This window comes from Simochromis diagramma, unplaced genomic scaffold, assembly GCF_900408965.1.
Source record: "Simochromis diagramma unplaced genomic scaffold, fSimDia1.1 OVJJ01000216.1, whole genome shotgun sequence".
NCBI classification, from domain to species: domain Eukaryota; kingdom Metazoa; phylum Chordata; class Actinopteri; order Cichliformes; family Cichlidae; genus Simochromis; species Simochromis diagramma.
In genome coordinates, this window is record NW_024386883.1 from 4859779 (window position 1) to 4876401 (window position 16623).

At 40.2% G+C, this 16623-nt stretch overlaps 1 protein-coding gene across 1 annotated transcript; it reads right to left on the reverse strand.

Annotated features, from left to right (window-relative positions):
• Positions 1–1151: 1151 nt before the first annotated feature.
• Positions 1152–13890, reverse strand: scaf4a (SR-related CTD-associated factor 4a). The gene is made up of 19 exons (XM_040033210.1): positions 13653–13890; positions 12068–12151; positions 11922–11966; positions 11667–11828; positions 10691–10823; positions 10458–10594; positions 10135–10329; positions 9882–9967; positions 9673–9754; positions 9264–9440; positions 8983–9056; positions 8630–8820; positions 8447–8547; positions 7966–8079; positions 7723–7879; positions 7259–7386; positions 6118–6271; positions 5089–5244; positions 1152–4829 (listed from the first exon to the last, which is right to left on the reverse strand). Exons 1-19 carry the CDS (start codon positions 13680–13682, stop codon positions 3622–3624), a joined length of 3414 nt encoding a protein of 1137 aa, XP_039889144.1. The 5' UTR covers positions 13683–13890; the 3' UTR covers positions 1152–3621.
• Between the last annotated feature and the right edge of the window lie 2733 nt (positions 13891–16623).

Here is a 16623-nt window from a genome sequence, read left to right on the forward strand (position 1 = left end):
GTAGATCTGAGAAAGTTCCCTGTACTTAAAAAATGTCATATGTATCCTTGTGAGTAGGGGTGGGTTTTAATAATCGATTCATCAATTAAAATCGATTCTGGCTTGGATAACGTGATATCGATTCATTAAAATCCTGAATCGATTTTTTTATATAAATGTATTTTGCCCAAAATTCCAGAATCTCAGCTCACAAAATTTTGACAACCACCAAACATTTAAAACAGTAAATGAGAGCAGGTACACGGCGTCTGCACAAAGACGTAAACACAAAGCGCAGACCGCGGATCAGAATCAGTGAGATGTTGCCTTTCTCACCCGACGGCACAGACACGGTCGGGGCTGAAAGCCGACAGCTCGCTGATTCTGATGTTTTGGCGGGTCCGCGCTTTGTGTATACGCCCCTTTTGCGCTGATTCTAAAGCTGTTAGTTTTATCTCTCTCCGAACAATATTGACCGAACCAGCAGCAAAAGAAGATCCAAACTAAGCTTCACATAAACATCGTCAAGGACTCGCTCTTACTTTTGCTGTTTTGCTTCCACCACAATAAAAAAAAAAAAAAAAAAAAAATCACACTTCATGAGTATATGTTTACTGCTGCCATAGGAGTTGAGAGTAAAAAAAATCATAATCAAACTGCTAATCAAATTAAATTGATTAGTGTGAACACTGCTACAAAAGCAGAAATTTTGACAATTTGTAGAAAGATATCAGCAATGATCTTAGAGGAGCATCTGTTTCTGCCCATCAATCTGAGAAGGCGTATAGGCCATTTCCAAACAAAACCAAAGCCAGCATATCAGCACAAGCACTACACTAACTGCCAAGCACTGTGATGGAAGAGTGATGATCTGGGCACCTTATCACTGCGGCACCAAGCAGACCATGTGGTGGTACTCCTCCGTGTACCACAGTCAAATGTGAGGCCATCTATGTTACAGCTAAACCTTGAACAAAATTGAGTCATGCAGGAAAACAATGGTCCCAATCACAGCAACAAATCTACAACAGAATGGCTGAAAATGAAAAGATTCGAGGTGCCACAATGGCTCAAAGTACACACCTCAACCTGCCTCAAGTGCTGTGGCAGGATCATAAGTAAACATCATACATCATACTACATAAGAAAAAAAAAATTGAACACAAAAATAATTTGGTACAAAAATAGTTTATTAAAAACAATATCCTATGGTTGAAATATTGAAGATTTTATGTCCATGTCTTCTGCTTTTTTTTTTAACAAATCATAGAAACATCTGTCAATTTTCAAACCACTAGGAGTTAAAAACGTTAAAGCAAAGGGCCTCTGTTGTTCCTTCCAAGTCGACGTCTTTCTCTCAGATAAAGAAATCACAGATTATTAACAGAAATTACTGCGAGTCTTTCAAAATCGTCAGTGATACAAGCATATTTACAGCAGTGTCCCAAGCAATGTTCTTCATCTCATCGCGTTAGATATACCCTCTTTGTCTCTGTTTGTGTGAAATTGTTCGGGAACAAGTATTATGCTTGCTGAATCTGGGCTTGTGATTTTAACAATATCAGATACAGTATGTCTACAGTGATACGGAGACCAAGTTAGTAAGCTGTGTTTTACCAAAGAGCATTAAAAGCAAATAGTCACAGGATTCATTCTGTATTTCCATGTAGTCAAAACTAATTTATGACTGTGATGGATGGACGAGAAAGATGGGAAATGCTTCCAAAACACAACAGGACTCTTGTGTGTGATCCAAAAATGGACTTCTACTAAGAGACAAACAACCACGTACACAGAAACTTGTATCTATCCTTGTGAGAAGTGCAAGAAACCCTGGGACCCTATGTTATTAGTATTTGGCTTACGAAAATTGTTCTCCCATGTCTCAGCAATTAGGGGACAAAAAAACAAAAAAAAAAACAAAAACCCTAAACATTCTAGCTCACAAGAATCTAAAGCTATTTACATTTTTCCTCCCCCTGAAATTTGTTAGGTTATTTTCCAGCAAAACATAGTGTTAGGAGTTAGGAGTTATTTCTGATCCTCACAGGGTTAATCAAAATGCTCAATATCCACCTAAGCTTGGGCCTGAATATTTGCACATTCTGCATAGTTAACAATAAAATAATAAGATTTTTATCTGCTGAATCTGAGGAAGTCTTTCTTTAGCTGAGGAAATAAAAAACAAAATGCACACACACACACGCACACTAGGTACGAATGTCTTAGACTGGGGGGGGGGGAATAACGTTTTCAGTGGCATTTTACTTGCACAACTTTATGGTGCAAACATTGTTTTCAAAATTTGGCAGGCAGTATTAATTCTTAACTTTACCAGTAGCGTCTTCTTTGTTTCTACTTTTGATGATCTGTTATTCAAAGTGACACGTTGATTTGCTTGCAAAGGACTTTTATTTAAGCAAGACAATTTCTGAATGTTCAGATCACTCTGACTACCAAAACAAAGCCAACCTCGGGCTTTTATTGACCTCATGTCAATATCAAGCTTAATCTACTTTACAGATTTTATTATAGATTTATACTGCCTCTGTTATAGTTTAGGTTCTTGGTTATGACCAGTTATACAGGTTTGTATCATATAATCAAATCCAAACACAATAAAAGATTTTGAGAGCTAACACACTGGGATCAGCGATGTTGTGACGATACAGTTCGATAACAACAAGTTTTATGTTTGTTTTTTTAAAGAGATCCTGTACTAGCATGTCTTTAAAAGTAATATAAAAAAACTGTTATGCTGTGACTTTTTAAGGATATGGTATATTTCACAAAATCATCAGTTATTGCACTAAAGCTCTGTTTTTATTCTTACTGATGTGATTCAACAGGCAGAAAGTGGGGACATAACTCAAAGAAGGGCTGTGTTATTATTCCAACGTCTAACTCAAAGTGTATATTACCCAAACATCAAGGAGTTTGTATTTTCCATTTGTCTTCTTTTTTTCCCTTTTCCTTATTTTTAAATTGCAAGCCCTGCAAGTAACTGAATTTGATTTTAAGGCCACAACAACTCCTTTCAAACCTGTGCCTGCCTGGATGTGAAAATGCAATGAGAATTTAGAGCATAAAAAAGCAACGAGATAATTAAAAAACAAACAAACAAACAAACAAAAAAGCCTAGGTATAATGGAGTTGCTTGAAAAGTTATTCAGTGTTTGACATGATGACAATTTGGCAAATTTAAAAACAATCTAAAACAATACCATTTACATCTTTGAAAACATCCTTTTTTCCAGTAAATTAGGGGCGTGAAGTAAAAGAAATGTGTCATACAAATCAGTTGTTTCCTTCGTTGGCAAACCAACTACAGCAAAAACAAATAGAGCTACATGAGCATGCAAACACTGTCCGTTCTTATAACCTGCAGGAAGGAGAAAAACTACGGCCATTTATCCAAAGTGATTTTCACTTGTTTTGAAACACAGGCCTAATTTTGACACGTGAAGCCTAACGACATCAATTTTCATAAGCTTAACAACATTTGTGGGAGATCTTTTCGACTTACTGCCCAGAAACTGTCAGTCAGTGACGAACAAACTGATTAGTTTGAATCAGTCTGCCAAGAACAGACTGACTATCATGGCAGAGACACGTTCCTATCCATCAGTGGTTCACAGCAGTCTATGATGCAGCCTCCTCGTTTGCTTCTGTGGGTTCACTTTGAGCCGGCTCAGAGGGTGCCGCTTCTCCTGTAGAAGCAGTTCCCTCTGGAGGCGGAGCTATAAGTTCTGATTCTGGCTTCTTTTCAGAAGCTTCCACACCTGGCTCCTTACTGGTTTCCTTGGTAACCTCAGGGGTCACGCAAGGTTGCTCTGTACTGTTAGGGGTCCGAAATCTGTCCATGTTTTCCAGTTCGGCTAAACGGTCATCTTTGTCCCAGCGTGTGGCCCTCTCACGCCGTTCTGACCGCCTTGGCCTGTCTCCTTTTGCCTCGGCTCCTCTGCCTCTCTCACGACTTCCTCTTTCTGTTCCCTCCCCCCTCGCTCGCTCTCTATCTCCATCATCGCCCCTGGCACGTTCCCTGTCGCTATCGAGGCTGCTTCGCCTCTCCCTCCAGTCCCGCCTGTCTCTGTCCCGATCTCGTTCTCGATCCCGGTCGCGATCCCTGTCACGATCTCGGTCTCTGTCTCTCTCCCATCCTCCACCCCGGTGATCGCCTCCATCTTCCTGCCATCCTCCAAGCCTGTCCCTACCATCCATTTTATCACCACCTGCTCCTCTCCCTCCATCGCCAAATGGACGCCTGCCACCTCCAAAACCTCTTTCCCTGTCTCTTTCCCTATCTCGATCCCAGTCTCTGTCCCTCTCTAGCTCTCTGTCCCTGAAACCAGGCCTGTCTCCCCTGAATGGTCTGCTATCCATTTCTTCTGGCCCCTCTAGACTCCGAGGACCGCCTGGTCGGGTAAAAGGAGGTGGACCCTGAGGAGGGGGGCCATGCCCATGAGGGAAAGGAGCCCTTAAATTGTGCGGCGGGGGCATCCCAAAGGCTCCTTTAGGCGGAGGTGGCTCATGGTGCTGCATCATTTGAGGGTGTGGCCCCCTGGGCATCATCTGTGGGGGCATGGGGGGCATGCCGGGGTGAGGTGGCCTTGAGCCATGGGGTGGTGGGAAACGCTGCATGTGTGTTGGTGGGGGAACAGGAGGACGCTGGAGGGGAATCAAACCAGGCCGTGCCCCTAGAAGACCACCTGAGGGGGGTGGAATGCTGCCGGGATGGCCGCCTGGGGGCCCCACCAGAGGAGCACCTGGAGGTCCACCTGAAGGAGCACCTGGAGGTCCACCTGGAGGAACACCTAGATGTCCGCCTGGAGGCAAGCCTACCTGGTTAACTAAAGACGAAAACCAAAGTATAGCATTAATATAACTACAATGTACTTATGATTACAAATAAACAATATATTTAAACAAACACTAACTACAAAATCTTTGGTACTATATTGCAAAACAACTAAGTGACTTCTAGCACTTTTCTATGTTTATTTAGCAAGAAAATAACACTTTAATGGTCAAACATAAGTCTCTTTAGAATGGATAGAGGAGAAGGGAAACATCACTTTGATCTGTGATAGGTAAGAAAGGCAGACTGACCCATAGATCCCATCTGATTATTAAAGATGTTGGGAGCCTCGAGGGCCTCGTCATTTTTCCGGTTTCCCAGACCTGCTGGGTCTAGAGGGGAGTCCTCAACTCCAGTTTTAGAAGGAGGAGGGAGACCAAGAGGCATAGCACCAGGGAGAGGAAAACCTGAAGAAGAGTAATAAAAGGAGTTGGGGTCCTGTTTGATTCAATTAAAAATGACTTGGACTAAGCTGGATGGGTAAAATCTGAAAAGGTGCACTTGTGCAGTTTGTTGAAGTAAAACAGCAAAATCAAACTGCCAAAATCTCATTCATAACATGCACGCAAGTTAGCAAATGAATAAATGTATTTCTGATAAACGTAAATGTGAAAAGAGAGAAATAACACTAGTCAACATCCACTATCCCCCATAAATATTAAAATACAAGAAACATGGATTTTGTTCAGTTTTACCCTTTAAATCTTTATCATTACGAACTTTTTGATCTCCTTCTGACAACATGATGGGAACACAAAAAAATGAAGTCCTGCATGATTTTCTTTCAGTCACAATTCACTCATGAAAGCAAAATGATTAAGAGCTTTTTAATGACTCAATAAATGGGTTAACTGTCATCATTACATACCTCAGTCCCCAGCTGCCATCATTATTAAATAAAATGAATCACAAGTTAAAACTGACTCTTGTCCTTTTCTTATTTCTATTACTGGCAGCTTCCAGTGCTGCCCCTCAGCCTCCTAGTTGATGGTATCAATTTCAAACACTTATGTCGCTTTATTCTCAAGTTATCACATTCACAAGATTTTTGTCAAGGTCACTGAGATTCAAACTTGTCCCAGATTTTAAGTAGTAATTTGAAAATCGCCTTGTTTTCCAGTTAACGCATTCACAAACTTGGGTGTCCAACAACAATACCCTATCAGCCTTTTACGGCTGAGGGGTATATAAAAGAAGAAAACAAAAACCCAAACCTGAGAGCAGACACTGTATAAAAAAGACCGCAAACAAAAGTATGATTAAATAATAGAAATTGTTACCTGGAGGCATTTGCATGGGGTTGAAGCCAGGTCTGATGAAAGGAGGCGGCGGGACACCCGGAGGGAAGGAAGGTGGAGGCATGCCTATAGGCCCAGGAAAGACAGGAGGTTGGAGAGAACCCACACCAACCATTGGCTGCTGCATTGGAGGGACCTGAGAACATTTAGAAGTTACAGTTGATTTTAAATGAGAGAAGTGTGAGACAGTGTTTCATGTTGTGTTTCTATCCAGGTATGCCTTTACTGCACTGACAGTGCATTTGGGATCATTGCAATCCTGAAAAATGGAACTGCTGCCAATCAGACACTTTCCAGATGGTGGACAAAAATCTGACAGTACTTTTGCATGTTGATAATTCAGTCTATTAGGACACACTCTCTAACACCTCTGGCCAAAATGCAGCCCTGAATTATGGCAAAGCCTCTACAAGGTTTGACAGATGGCTGTAGACACACTGCTGGTACCCCTCTCCTGCCCTCCTCTGTACATACATGTTTGAAAATATTTTTTTCTTTTCATCAATCCGTAAGACCTGTTGCCATTCGGTCCCGTTCTTGTATAAAATTTGGCATTGGTCAAAAACAGTAGCAAAAATTTGTTCCCCATTTCTTTAGGACTTGACTTTCTGTCAATCTCCAGGCCTGCCACTCCCTCTGTTCTCCACTTGTCTAATATCCTCAAATGTTTCATGGACACATCACACAGCATGCAGCTAGCAGCTCTTTGGGAATCACCCATTTTGTACAAAAATACTATTTTATGTTTCTGCAACAGGCTGCTAGTAATAAAGTGTGTAAAGATACAACTTAATTAGCCATGTAGCACTTATTCATAGGTCAGTGCTAAGGGGCTTAACAAAAACGCATTTCTGGAAAAACATTATGGTACAAAGACCAGACTGAAATAAAACCACGTGTGTGTATACTGATTACCTTTTATGTTATTTTTCCGAACACCAATTCTCCAATTTTCCCATCAACATAGTCCACTCAGCATTTACATACCCACAACAATAACAGTCAAAAACAGCTGACTCCATCAAGATTCAGAATCTGCTTCTTTTAAATTAGCAATAAGCAACACCTCTCAAAGTCTAGGATATGACGATACTGGTAACAGCTTATATGGCTTTTTTTTAACCTGTGTAGGAGGAGCACTTGGGGCGGGTACAGGTACAGCTTGTGTCTCCTCAGGCTGCTGTTGCTCTGAACGGCCGTTGTGAGTGAGTTCCTCTGGGTGGTCGAGAGCCTTCCTCGTGCCACTCCACTCTAGAAAAGACAGCATTTTTTTTAAAATTAAAACAATATCTCTGAGGAACAGCATGATTCCTTAACCCCTACAAAATCGTACTGTATGTGTATAATAACTTTAATGGGGATTAGTTCAGCTTATAGTGCTTTACAGTTGACAAGCCAATAATAAGGCAGAGCAAATGTAATAAAACTGGTAAAAGCAACATGAGGTACACAGAAGACAGAATAAAACATAAGAACACTAAAAGTAATTTGATCTTTTAATTAAATAACAAAAATAAATTAAACTAAATAATTCAAAATAAAGTGTCTTCATTTTTTCTTTTTTTTCACCCTTTTTGTTTTTTTTACCTGGTGATAAAGTGTCCACATCGAGCATTCCTCCTTCTTTAAGCTCCTCTAACTGGTCCTCTCTGACTTTAGACCAAGGTATGTAGGTGACACCCAGCTCCACATCCCAGTACTGCTTATAGTCAGCCTTTATGCCCTTGTTCAAAGCCCAAGCGATCTGATAAGTAAAAGCAACTTATTAGTTTTGCCCTTTCCTAACAAAACTAATACATGACAAAGCAACAATCAGTGTTGCTCATTCACCTTAATGGCTTTCTGGTTAACTTTGAATGTTCCCCTGCTGAGCTTCTGTAGAGCCCTGAAGGCATCTTGCCTATGTATCATAACAATATAAGCACAGCCACGTGGAGGGATCATCTTAAAGAGAGAAGACAACAAAAAAACGAGTGTTTAAAAACAAAAACAAGGAAGTCATAATCATCCACTTTATTAAGCCTGTAATTAGTGTTATTTTTTTTTTTTTTAAACATGTAGAGCCTTTGGTGCAAATTTGATGTCAGCATTTACTCCATTTTCATCACACTTATTAACACAAACTGTATCAAATACAAATAACAAAGTTGAGGCTTTGAGCTGTCTGTGTAACAAGTTCTATAAAAATCAACAAAGTATATAAAGTCAAATTTACTACAAGCTGACTGAAAGATTTAGTCAACAAAGTGTCGGTTGCAGGATGACCTCACAGTTAGATAAACTGAAAGCTGATCTCTGTGAGAGAACTTACATTGATGGACTCTATCTGCCCAAACTCCTCGAGTAAACAGGCGACATCTTGCTGCTGTGTTCTCTTGTCCAGCTGGCCTACCCAGAGAGTAGTGCTGCAAACTAAACAGGAGAAGAGAGCAAAGAGTTAGGAACTAAAGAATGTAACTGAAAGTCTTATGATAATAAACAGATGATGACTTACTGCTGACTGTCTCGCTCTTAATTGGTGGAAGACCTTTCTGCCGTCTCTCTCTCTCCTTCTCTCTCTCTCTGCGCTCCTGCGAGCGTGAGCGAGGTGAGTGATGACGCCGATCCCTGGAGCGTGAGCGGGATCGCCTGTGCCTGGATCGACGTGTACGAGAATTGGACCGTGATCTCCTTCGCTTTGGAGATCTGGGGAGCGGGGGGAGAAGACATTTCAACTCAAAGCATTATATTTAAAAAGTGTATACTAAGAAGATTATCTACTTATGGCAAAATAAACAGGAAATAAGATGTAACAGTGTGAACAAGGAAACCTAGTTTGAAAAATTACATCCTGTTTTAGACGTTTACCTGGAGCCTGAGTGTGATCTTCGACCATGTCTGCCATCTCTCATGGATGAATGGTCCACATCCATTGGCAAATCCTGACACAGTATAGAGAAGATACATTATGAGTAAAATCTGTTACAGCGACAGAACTACATCTCTGTGCAAGTCAAAGTTACAGAAGACCAAAAAACAAAACAATTTCAAAACATCAGAATTAAATTTTCTGACATTTTTCTCAATTTGCTACAATTTTATGCCCAACTACAATTTATTGTGACATCTTTATGCTACTGTTTGCCTACCTGTTGTTGCTGGGCTGAATTCTGGTGATGGTAAACCCCAGGGAAGCCTGGAGGCCCAGAAGAACCAGAGAGGGACATCCCTGACAGCATGTGGCCCATAGGAGGCATCGCAGCAGGAAAGCTCTGTCCTGGTGGTAAACCGTGGACCTGGAGCTGTCCATTAGGAGGAAGAGGAACCTGAGGGGAAGAAAAACATATAACACAATCCCTCAAATCAGTTTCTCAGCAACAAACTCAGTTCTCCGTTTTATTTCAGATAGAGAGCATATACTGTAAACAGTTGTATGTGCATATATAATAAGCCGTAATATTATGTAATCCTATTGTTAAATCAAGCTACAAAATGAGATGTTAAGATTTGTCAATAAAGAAGCAGCTCTTTTTCATTTAAAAGTCTTGTTCTTTTTACCTGCTGTGAGATGTCCTGTGGTATATTAATCTGTGGTTTAAAGTGATCCATGTGCTGTGGAAAGGCTGGAGGCTGCTGCATACTGCGATGATAAAAATACACTATCAGCTCCACAGCTTTTATTTTGTTAAAAAAGATTAATTTTCATCAAAGCTTTCTGCTTTCTGGTATCACAGACTGCAGCATATAAAATAAATTAAGAAGCTTACAAGGGGGGCTGAGAGGAGATTTCATCCTTCTTTGTTTCTTCTCCAACTTCTGGTTCATCATCATAATCAAAACGGTCCAGCAATTTCTGCGAGAGAAACACACAAATAATGATGTTTTCTTCATGTGGCAACGCTTCTTCAGCCTTACTTTTCCTTTACTGTGCTATGCCATGTGATACCCTTCAGCCTTCTAAAATAAAATAAAATAAAATAAAATAAAGAACATCATGCAAATACAAGAATGCATTGTCACCTTGTCAAAGGCCGTCTTCTGCTGGGCAGGCTGGGTTAGTTGGGCGGGCTGGGAGGGAAGGGGAGGTTGTGGCGCGACCATGCCCAGTCCAGCAGAAACATTTGGGGCCTGTGGTTGAATAATCTGCGGTGGAGGCTGGGTGTTGGTCTCTGGCTTCACTGGCTGCTGCTGAAAGTTCTGCAGCATCTGTTGGAGCTAGATGCCCAAAACAGAGTGAAAGAAGAGTCAGTAATAAAGATGTGAGAGATGCTTAAGAAGTAACAAAATACAAGAAAGTGAATAAGGCAACAATCTAATGCCAGTCCGCATTAGTATGAACATACCTGCTGACCCTGTGAGGACTGGAAGAGCTGTGCCACGGCAGCAAAGGCATCAGAGTTGTGCAGCTGAGCAGCAGGTATCATGGTGGAGTTTGCCGTTACCACTGTAACTGGCTCTTTGGCTGGAGGTGGAGGAGAACCTGCCAGAAGAGAGAACGTTTGTTTTCAAATGCCAACATCATACATCAACATATTAATATTATATTAATAAAGCAATGCACAACCTCAAAAATTACCTGGCTCATCTGCGCCTGTGTTGGGTGCAGCACCACTGCCAGAGCCAGCTGCCATGTCCAAGAGGGGCTGAATAACTTCAATCTTGAACACCCCATTCTTCTGCCACAGGTTCAACACCCGCACAATTTTACTCTATAAATGAAAATATTAAGCACAGGACATTTATCATTACAATGGAGCGCTACCTATGAACAGATTTAACTTGGGCAGGCAGGTAATCTAAATATACTAACCCCCCCCCACACACACACACCACCACCACCACACTATAACTGGCAACTCATTTTATTATTAACATCTTTAGTCTTTTATCCTGCCAAGAGAACAATCACATCTCAAGATCAGTTATAGATTGAAGGAAAAAAAAGGGCTTTCTAAGTCACAACTGTGGTAGTTCTAGTCATCATGGACAGGAAGTTATACAGCCCTTTTCCACTTTAAGTACTCAGAGTGGCTCTCTACTAGAAGCCACAATCATGCAGTGCTTTAAATGCTTTCTATCTATCACACACAATCACAGTCTGATGGATATGTTACAGGCAATTTGGGGTTCGGTATCTTGCCCAAGGATGCTTCGACATATGAAGTGAAGGAGCTGTGGGTCAAACCATCAACCCTGAGATTGACGATAGACTCACACCATCATCATTCACTTGCCTCCTGGGCAAACTCCAGCTCCTATATTTCTAGCTGGGGACAGGAGTCCTTAAACCAGAACCTGCAGCAGGGGTAGAACTGGTTGATGTGCTGCAATGCCAAGCTCACTGGGACTACTGCACAGGAGTAGTGTATACTGAATAATTTGTTTGGGAAAGTGTGCATATGCTACCAGTTTTTTGCTCCTGCACACACGCGCCCATATGCCTGCCCCACCCACCACAAGGAGAACGTAAATCTGTGGGAAACACTGAGACGCGGCAAATACTCAGGTTAATTTGCAGTGCAATTAAATTGTCACCAGGTCTCTTCTCTTACCCTGTCTTCCACGGGGCAAAGGCAGAGGTTCTCAAAAGTTCCTGTAATGTTTTTGGTGAACCTTGGTCCAAACACATCCTTGTCAGGTCCAAACTGGTGTCTGGACTGCCTAACAATGGAATCCACCACATATAAGCCTGCTACCTTATACTCAGGCTTACACTGGAGGGAAAAGAGGAAGAAAACAGCAGAGTTCATTGGTATTTAGTGAAGAGACACAGTCTGTAAACTTTAATGAAAACAGACTCGGCTCACCTTTTTTATAAACTTCTCCACAATCTGGACCACATGTTTGTAAAGCTGAGGAAGAGAGGAGCAAATGAGCATGCCGTTATATTATAGACCCCAAACATAACAAATTAAATAAATATACAAGAATCATTCTAATGTCGTATTCTTACTTTCATTGCTTTGATGGCAGATTTGGTGATGGAGATCATCTTTGCCCGAGATATTGGGGGTTTGGAGTCCATCAATGAGAATAACTAGACAGAGAAGATAATCATTCTGTGAGATGGAGAGTCACGACGCTGGAGGAGTGTCCAGGGTGGTGCTGATCACTTCTATTTCATCACTACTCCTCATCTCATATCAAACAGCCACATTTGGGTCTTTACTGCATTCACGTTATAATTGCATTAAATGATAGATGCAGACCAGGTGGTATCCAAGCAATGAATATCCCAGTTTATACAGGCTCATAAAGATTAATGAGGATCTTTTTTAACCCATCTGCTGTAACTGTTGATCGATGTTACAGCATGGCTCAGGGTAACTTGAGTTTATTTAGTCATACTGAAAAAGGAAACCGCATAAATAAATGGGTACGGTGAATTCACAAAACACCAGGACCACTATGATGAAAATGAATGGGCAAAAATCAGGCATATTTCTATTTTGTTTTCATAAATAAAAACACTTCAAAGAATCATGCAGTATTGTATTTCCCACTATAATTCACATCAAAACAGAATTTCGGCTGTTCCTCAACTCTGCCGAGGTGCAGTTGGCCTTTTTGAATGGTTTGCAACATAACTCACATTAGCTACAACATACAGCTTTGTGACAGTGTGTGCTTTTTAGCATGCGAAATGTTTATTCAGAATAAAATAGACAAGATGGAGAGGATCTGGAGAAAATGTAATTTAGACATCTATACACCTTTGACAACAAGGTTAAGATTGTATTCGAATATGAGTCACACGTGTGTGCGTATCTATATGTATCAAATAGTGATGTGCATTCACTGTCAGCCACTACTTTCTCTGCTTGGGTGTGAGACAGAAACTGCAATTGAAACTGGACGATATCGCTCAAGAAGCATCGTGGGCTGTTCACAACCACGAGAGCTCAAATATGGTACAAGAAACATGATCTGAACAAGCGTGTTAAGATGCGACAAGAAATGTCTTTCTGCCCCTCAGTCTCTGTGGTGAGTCAAATTCGCGGGTGCAGGCAGAAACACCAAAACATGGCTTGACTAGTGTTTTGACTGGACTCCTAACAACATCAACCGCCTTTAGTCAGGCCTTGTAGTAACTTGGCCTAGCATCTTCTTACCGAGCACTGGTTTTAACATTAACGAGGCTGTAATGAACATTCAGTCTGTTTGTGTACAGTGTGGTAACAAGCCATTGCTGTATTGATCTTTCTACCTGTGGTTGCGCGTTCTCATTTGCATTGTGTTGGTAACCACAACTTACTCCCACAAGCTAGCAAAGCGGCAGTCACTGGAAACGCTACTGACTGGATATTACTGTGTAAGCTTAGTGGGTGGCCGAAAATCCAACTATTCCTTTCAGTGGCATTAGTTTACTTCAGGGGTGCCAAACAAGCGCAACACTTAAGCCGAATAAGATGTCCAGTTAACTCACCGAGCAGGCCCACTGCTTCGACCAGCTAGGCTAACTCCAGTGCAACAGCAGCAGCTCCATGATCAGCAGCACCACACTAGGGGAGTTCAGACACTCAGCGAAGGCCACTTACCTCATGGTTAAAGGCGTTGACGGCATCCATGATTGCCAGACGCTCCGAGCCTTCCCTTAAATTCCCGGTTCCCCGCTTACAGCGATGTTTATTAAAGAAAGGGTCGGTACAACATGTCCGCTCCCGGTAGCTAACGCCTGTTAGCTTCGCATTGGGGGTGTTCGGGTCGGCGGGTACGGCAAAGCATGATGGGATTCAATGTTGTTGTTCTAAGTTTTGTCCACTAGGGGGCAGCATGTTGCGTGGACAGGGTACATAGTGCCCTTTGAAGGAGACAAGCTATCGACACAAACATTTGTTTTGACTGGGTTGGGCAATGGATTTTCCCAAGTGGCCTTATGAGAAACTGGGATTGTTGTGGAGGGCCCAATCAATAAGCTGGACTTAGTTCTGGTCAACATTAGTTCTTTTTTAAAATCTGTTTATAACTACATTGGTGCTCTCGTGGCCCCTTGCGAAAATGAATTGGCAACTCCTGGGTTTGACCACTGTCATCTTTACTGCTTTGCTGTCATACTTTTGCAATAAAAGATTTTTTGCATTTTTTACTCCTTAAATGTCTTATTCTACGATGATATACTAAAATTGTACTTTAATATATATATATATATATATATATATATATATATATATATATATATATATATATATATATATATATATATTATATTGTCACAAAATACATTCAGATTTATTATTAACAAGTGCACTTTTTCCTCAGTAGCATCAATATAATTCTAATAAGTAAATATCTTTAATGTGCACATCATTGTTTACGCTTCTCTTAAGTTATATTCACTAGTAGAATGTTCATATGCAATATTATGCATAATATTATGCATAATATTATGCATAATATTATGCATAACATGTTATGAAGTACAATAAGAACATTTTTTAAATCAAGATATTTCAATACATCAATATGTGTGTACACAAGAAAATCATCTAAATCCAGATGCATTTTTATTTTTCTAGTCAATTGAGCTTAATGCTTTTCAGTTAATGCAAATTTATTAAATTCCACATTTTAACTAAATTATTTGAGTAAAAATATACTTTAACTGATATATATTGTACTTAAATAAATATTTATTTATATTGTTTAAGCAATTTTGTATTTTATCTATACCCCAGTTAAATGGTTTATTTATTCCACTCACCCGTTGTCTCCCACTAATCCAATTTGGGGTCACAGGAGGGCTGGAGCCTATCCAAGCTGTCATAGGGCAAGAGGCAGGGTGCACCCACAGAGGTCACCAGTCTGTCGCAGGGTTAATGGAGTGAGACAACCATTTACATCCATGGTCATTTTAGCCTCACCAAGTAACCATCTCAGGCAGTTCCATAGTGTTCTGGTTTATACATGTGAAAGGTTACTGGTTCAATTCTGAACACAAATCCAGTTTGGGTTTGTATCTATATCTAAATCTATATTGGAGGAAGTCAGAGGAGAACATACAATTTCAACCCCAGACTGGATTCAAACCTGCAGGATTATTTCTTATATGTGAAATTATGTTGCATTTGATTTGTCTTCATTGTTGTCTTAGTAGTACGATAAGAAAACCAGACAAAATCTATTTAAACAATTTGGCCTTTAATATAACACATTTAACATTAACAGCTTTGACAAACTGCAGCTTCATTTACAATACTATTCCTTCAATAAGACAAGCATGTGTAAAATGTTACCACATAAATACACAGAAGGTTTTTAATGGTGCATTTATTCATCATGTGCTTTAAATATAAATTCAGTCTTAGTAGATTTTGATACAGTATTAACAAGTGCACTAGATTTTTAGAAATATGTCTCTTTTCTAGACATTTTTAGAGTAGAAGTGCTGAATGAAGTACTAATTAAATTATTTCTATGCGAAATTAGTTTCCTTTAAAGAAATTAACCAGGAAGGTGTACTTTTTGTGTCTTTTTTAAACACAGTCATTACTCACAGTGGAGGCTTGAAGAATGGGTTATATCTCCAAAATCTGTCCACTGATGATCCACTGATGATGTTCCATTTAATGAGATGTGCCTGAAAGTGTGGTTTTGTGGCGATGTCCTTCCCTGTGCATAAAAGCATTAACTACAAACTCCAGTTACTAAATAAAATGCCTTTTTCAAGAAAAACAGATTTGTTTGAACCATGTTTCAGTCAACATGACTGAAGAATAGAAGGAATGTGACAGAGATTCCGCAAAATGTTACATTTCTATGAAGTCCTTGTTCACAACATAATGTTTCAAGCCAAAAAAATCAAAACAAAAACACTTACACTTACAAAACTTTAGGCAAGCTTTGAGCACAGTGGTGGTGGCACCATTGTTTGCTTAACTACCTAAGGACCTGGACACTCGGCAGTCACTGAAGAAACAACGCATCAGTCTGAAGTCAAAGTAAACTTTATTGTCATCACTAATGTAAACACAGTGTGCAGATATGAGACGACATGGCTTCAGCTACTGCAGCCATCCTGATGTTTAAAAGAGGCTAACGAATCAAGACAATGACCCCAAGTGCAAATCAACAACAGAATGGTTGAAAAAGAGGAAAAAATATGTTTCTAATGGCCAAGTCAGAGTGCTGAACTTCCACTCACCTAAAATGCTGTAGCTTGATGCATGTACAATCAAAACATTAAGGAAATTTAATAATCTGAAAGGCTTTGTGGGGAGGAACAGTCCAAATCCTCTCTACTGTTGTGGAAATCTTATAAGCAGCAAAAAGAAAAGTCAGATTGCTTACTGCTGTCAAAAAATTCATTTACTTTTACCAGCCTGCTTTATGTGTGACTTTGTGTCATTAATCAGATAACATTTGTTTGTTTCAAATAACTCAGATCACTGTCTGATCACTGAGGGTTTGGATTCCATTAATGACAGACAGACTAGTAATGATTACACCACAAATCAGTAAATAAAATATTTCCATGAAGTAAAATGCATCTGTGATATCATATCACTGAGA

Excerpts from the sequence above, each read along its gene's own strand:
- scaf4a (XM_040033210.1), bottom strand. The coding sequence starts at position 13,682 with ATGGATGCCGTCAACGCCTTTAACCATGAG. Across the intron at positions 7,880-7,965 it reads TTAACCAGAAAGCCATTAAG|ATCGCTTGGGCTTTGAACAA; the intron begins GTGAATGAGCAA and ends TTTACTTATCAG. Across the intron at positions 7,387-7,722 it reads TGTGGACACTTTATCACCAG|AGTGGAGTGGCACGAGGAAG; the intron begins GTAAAAAAAACA and ends TGTCTTTTCTAG.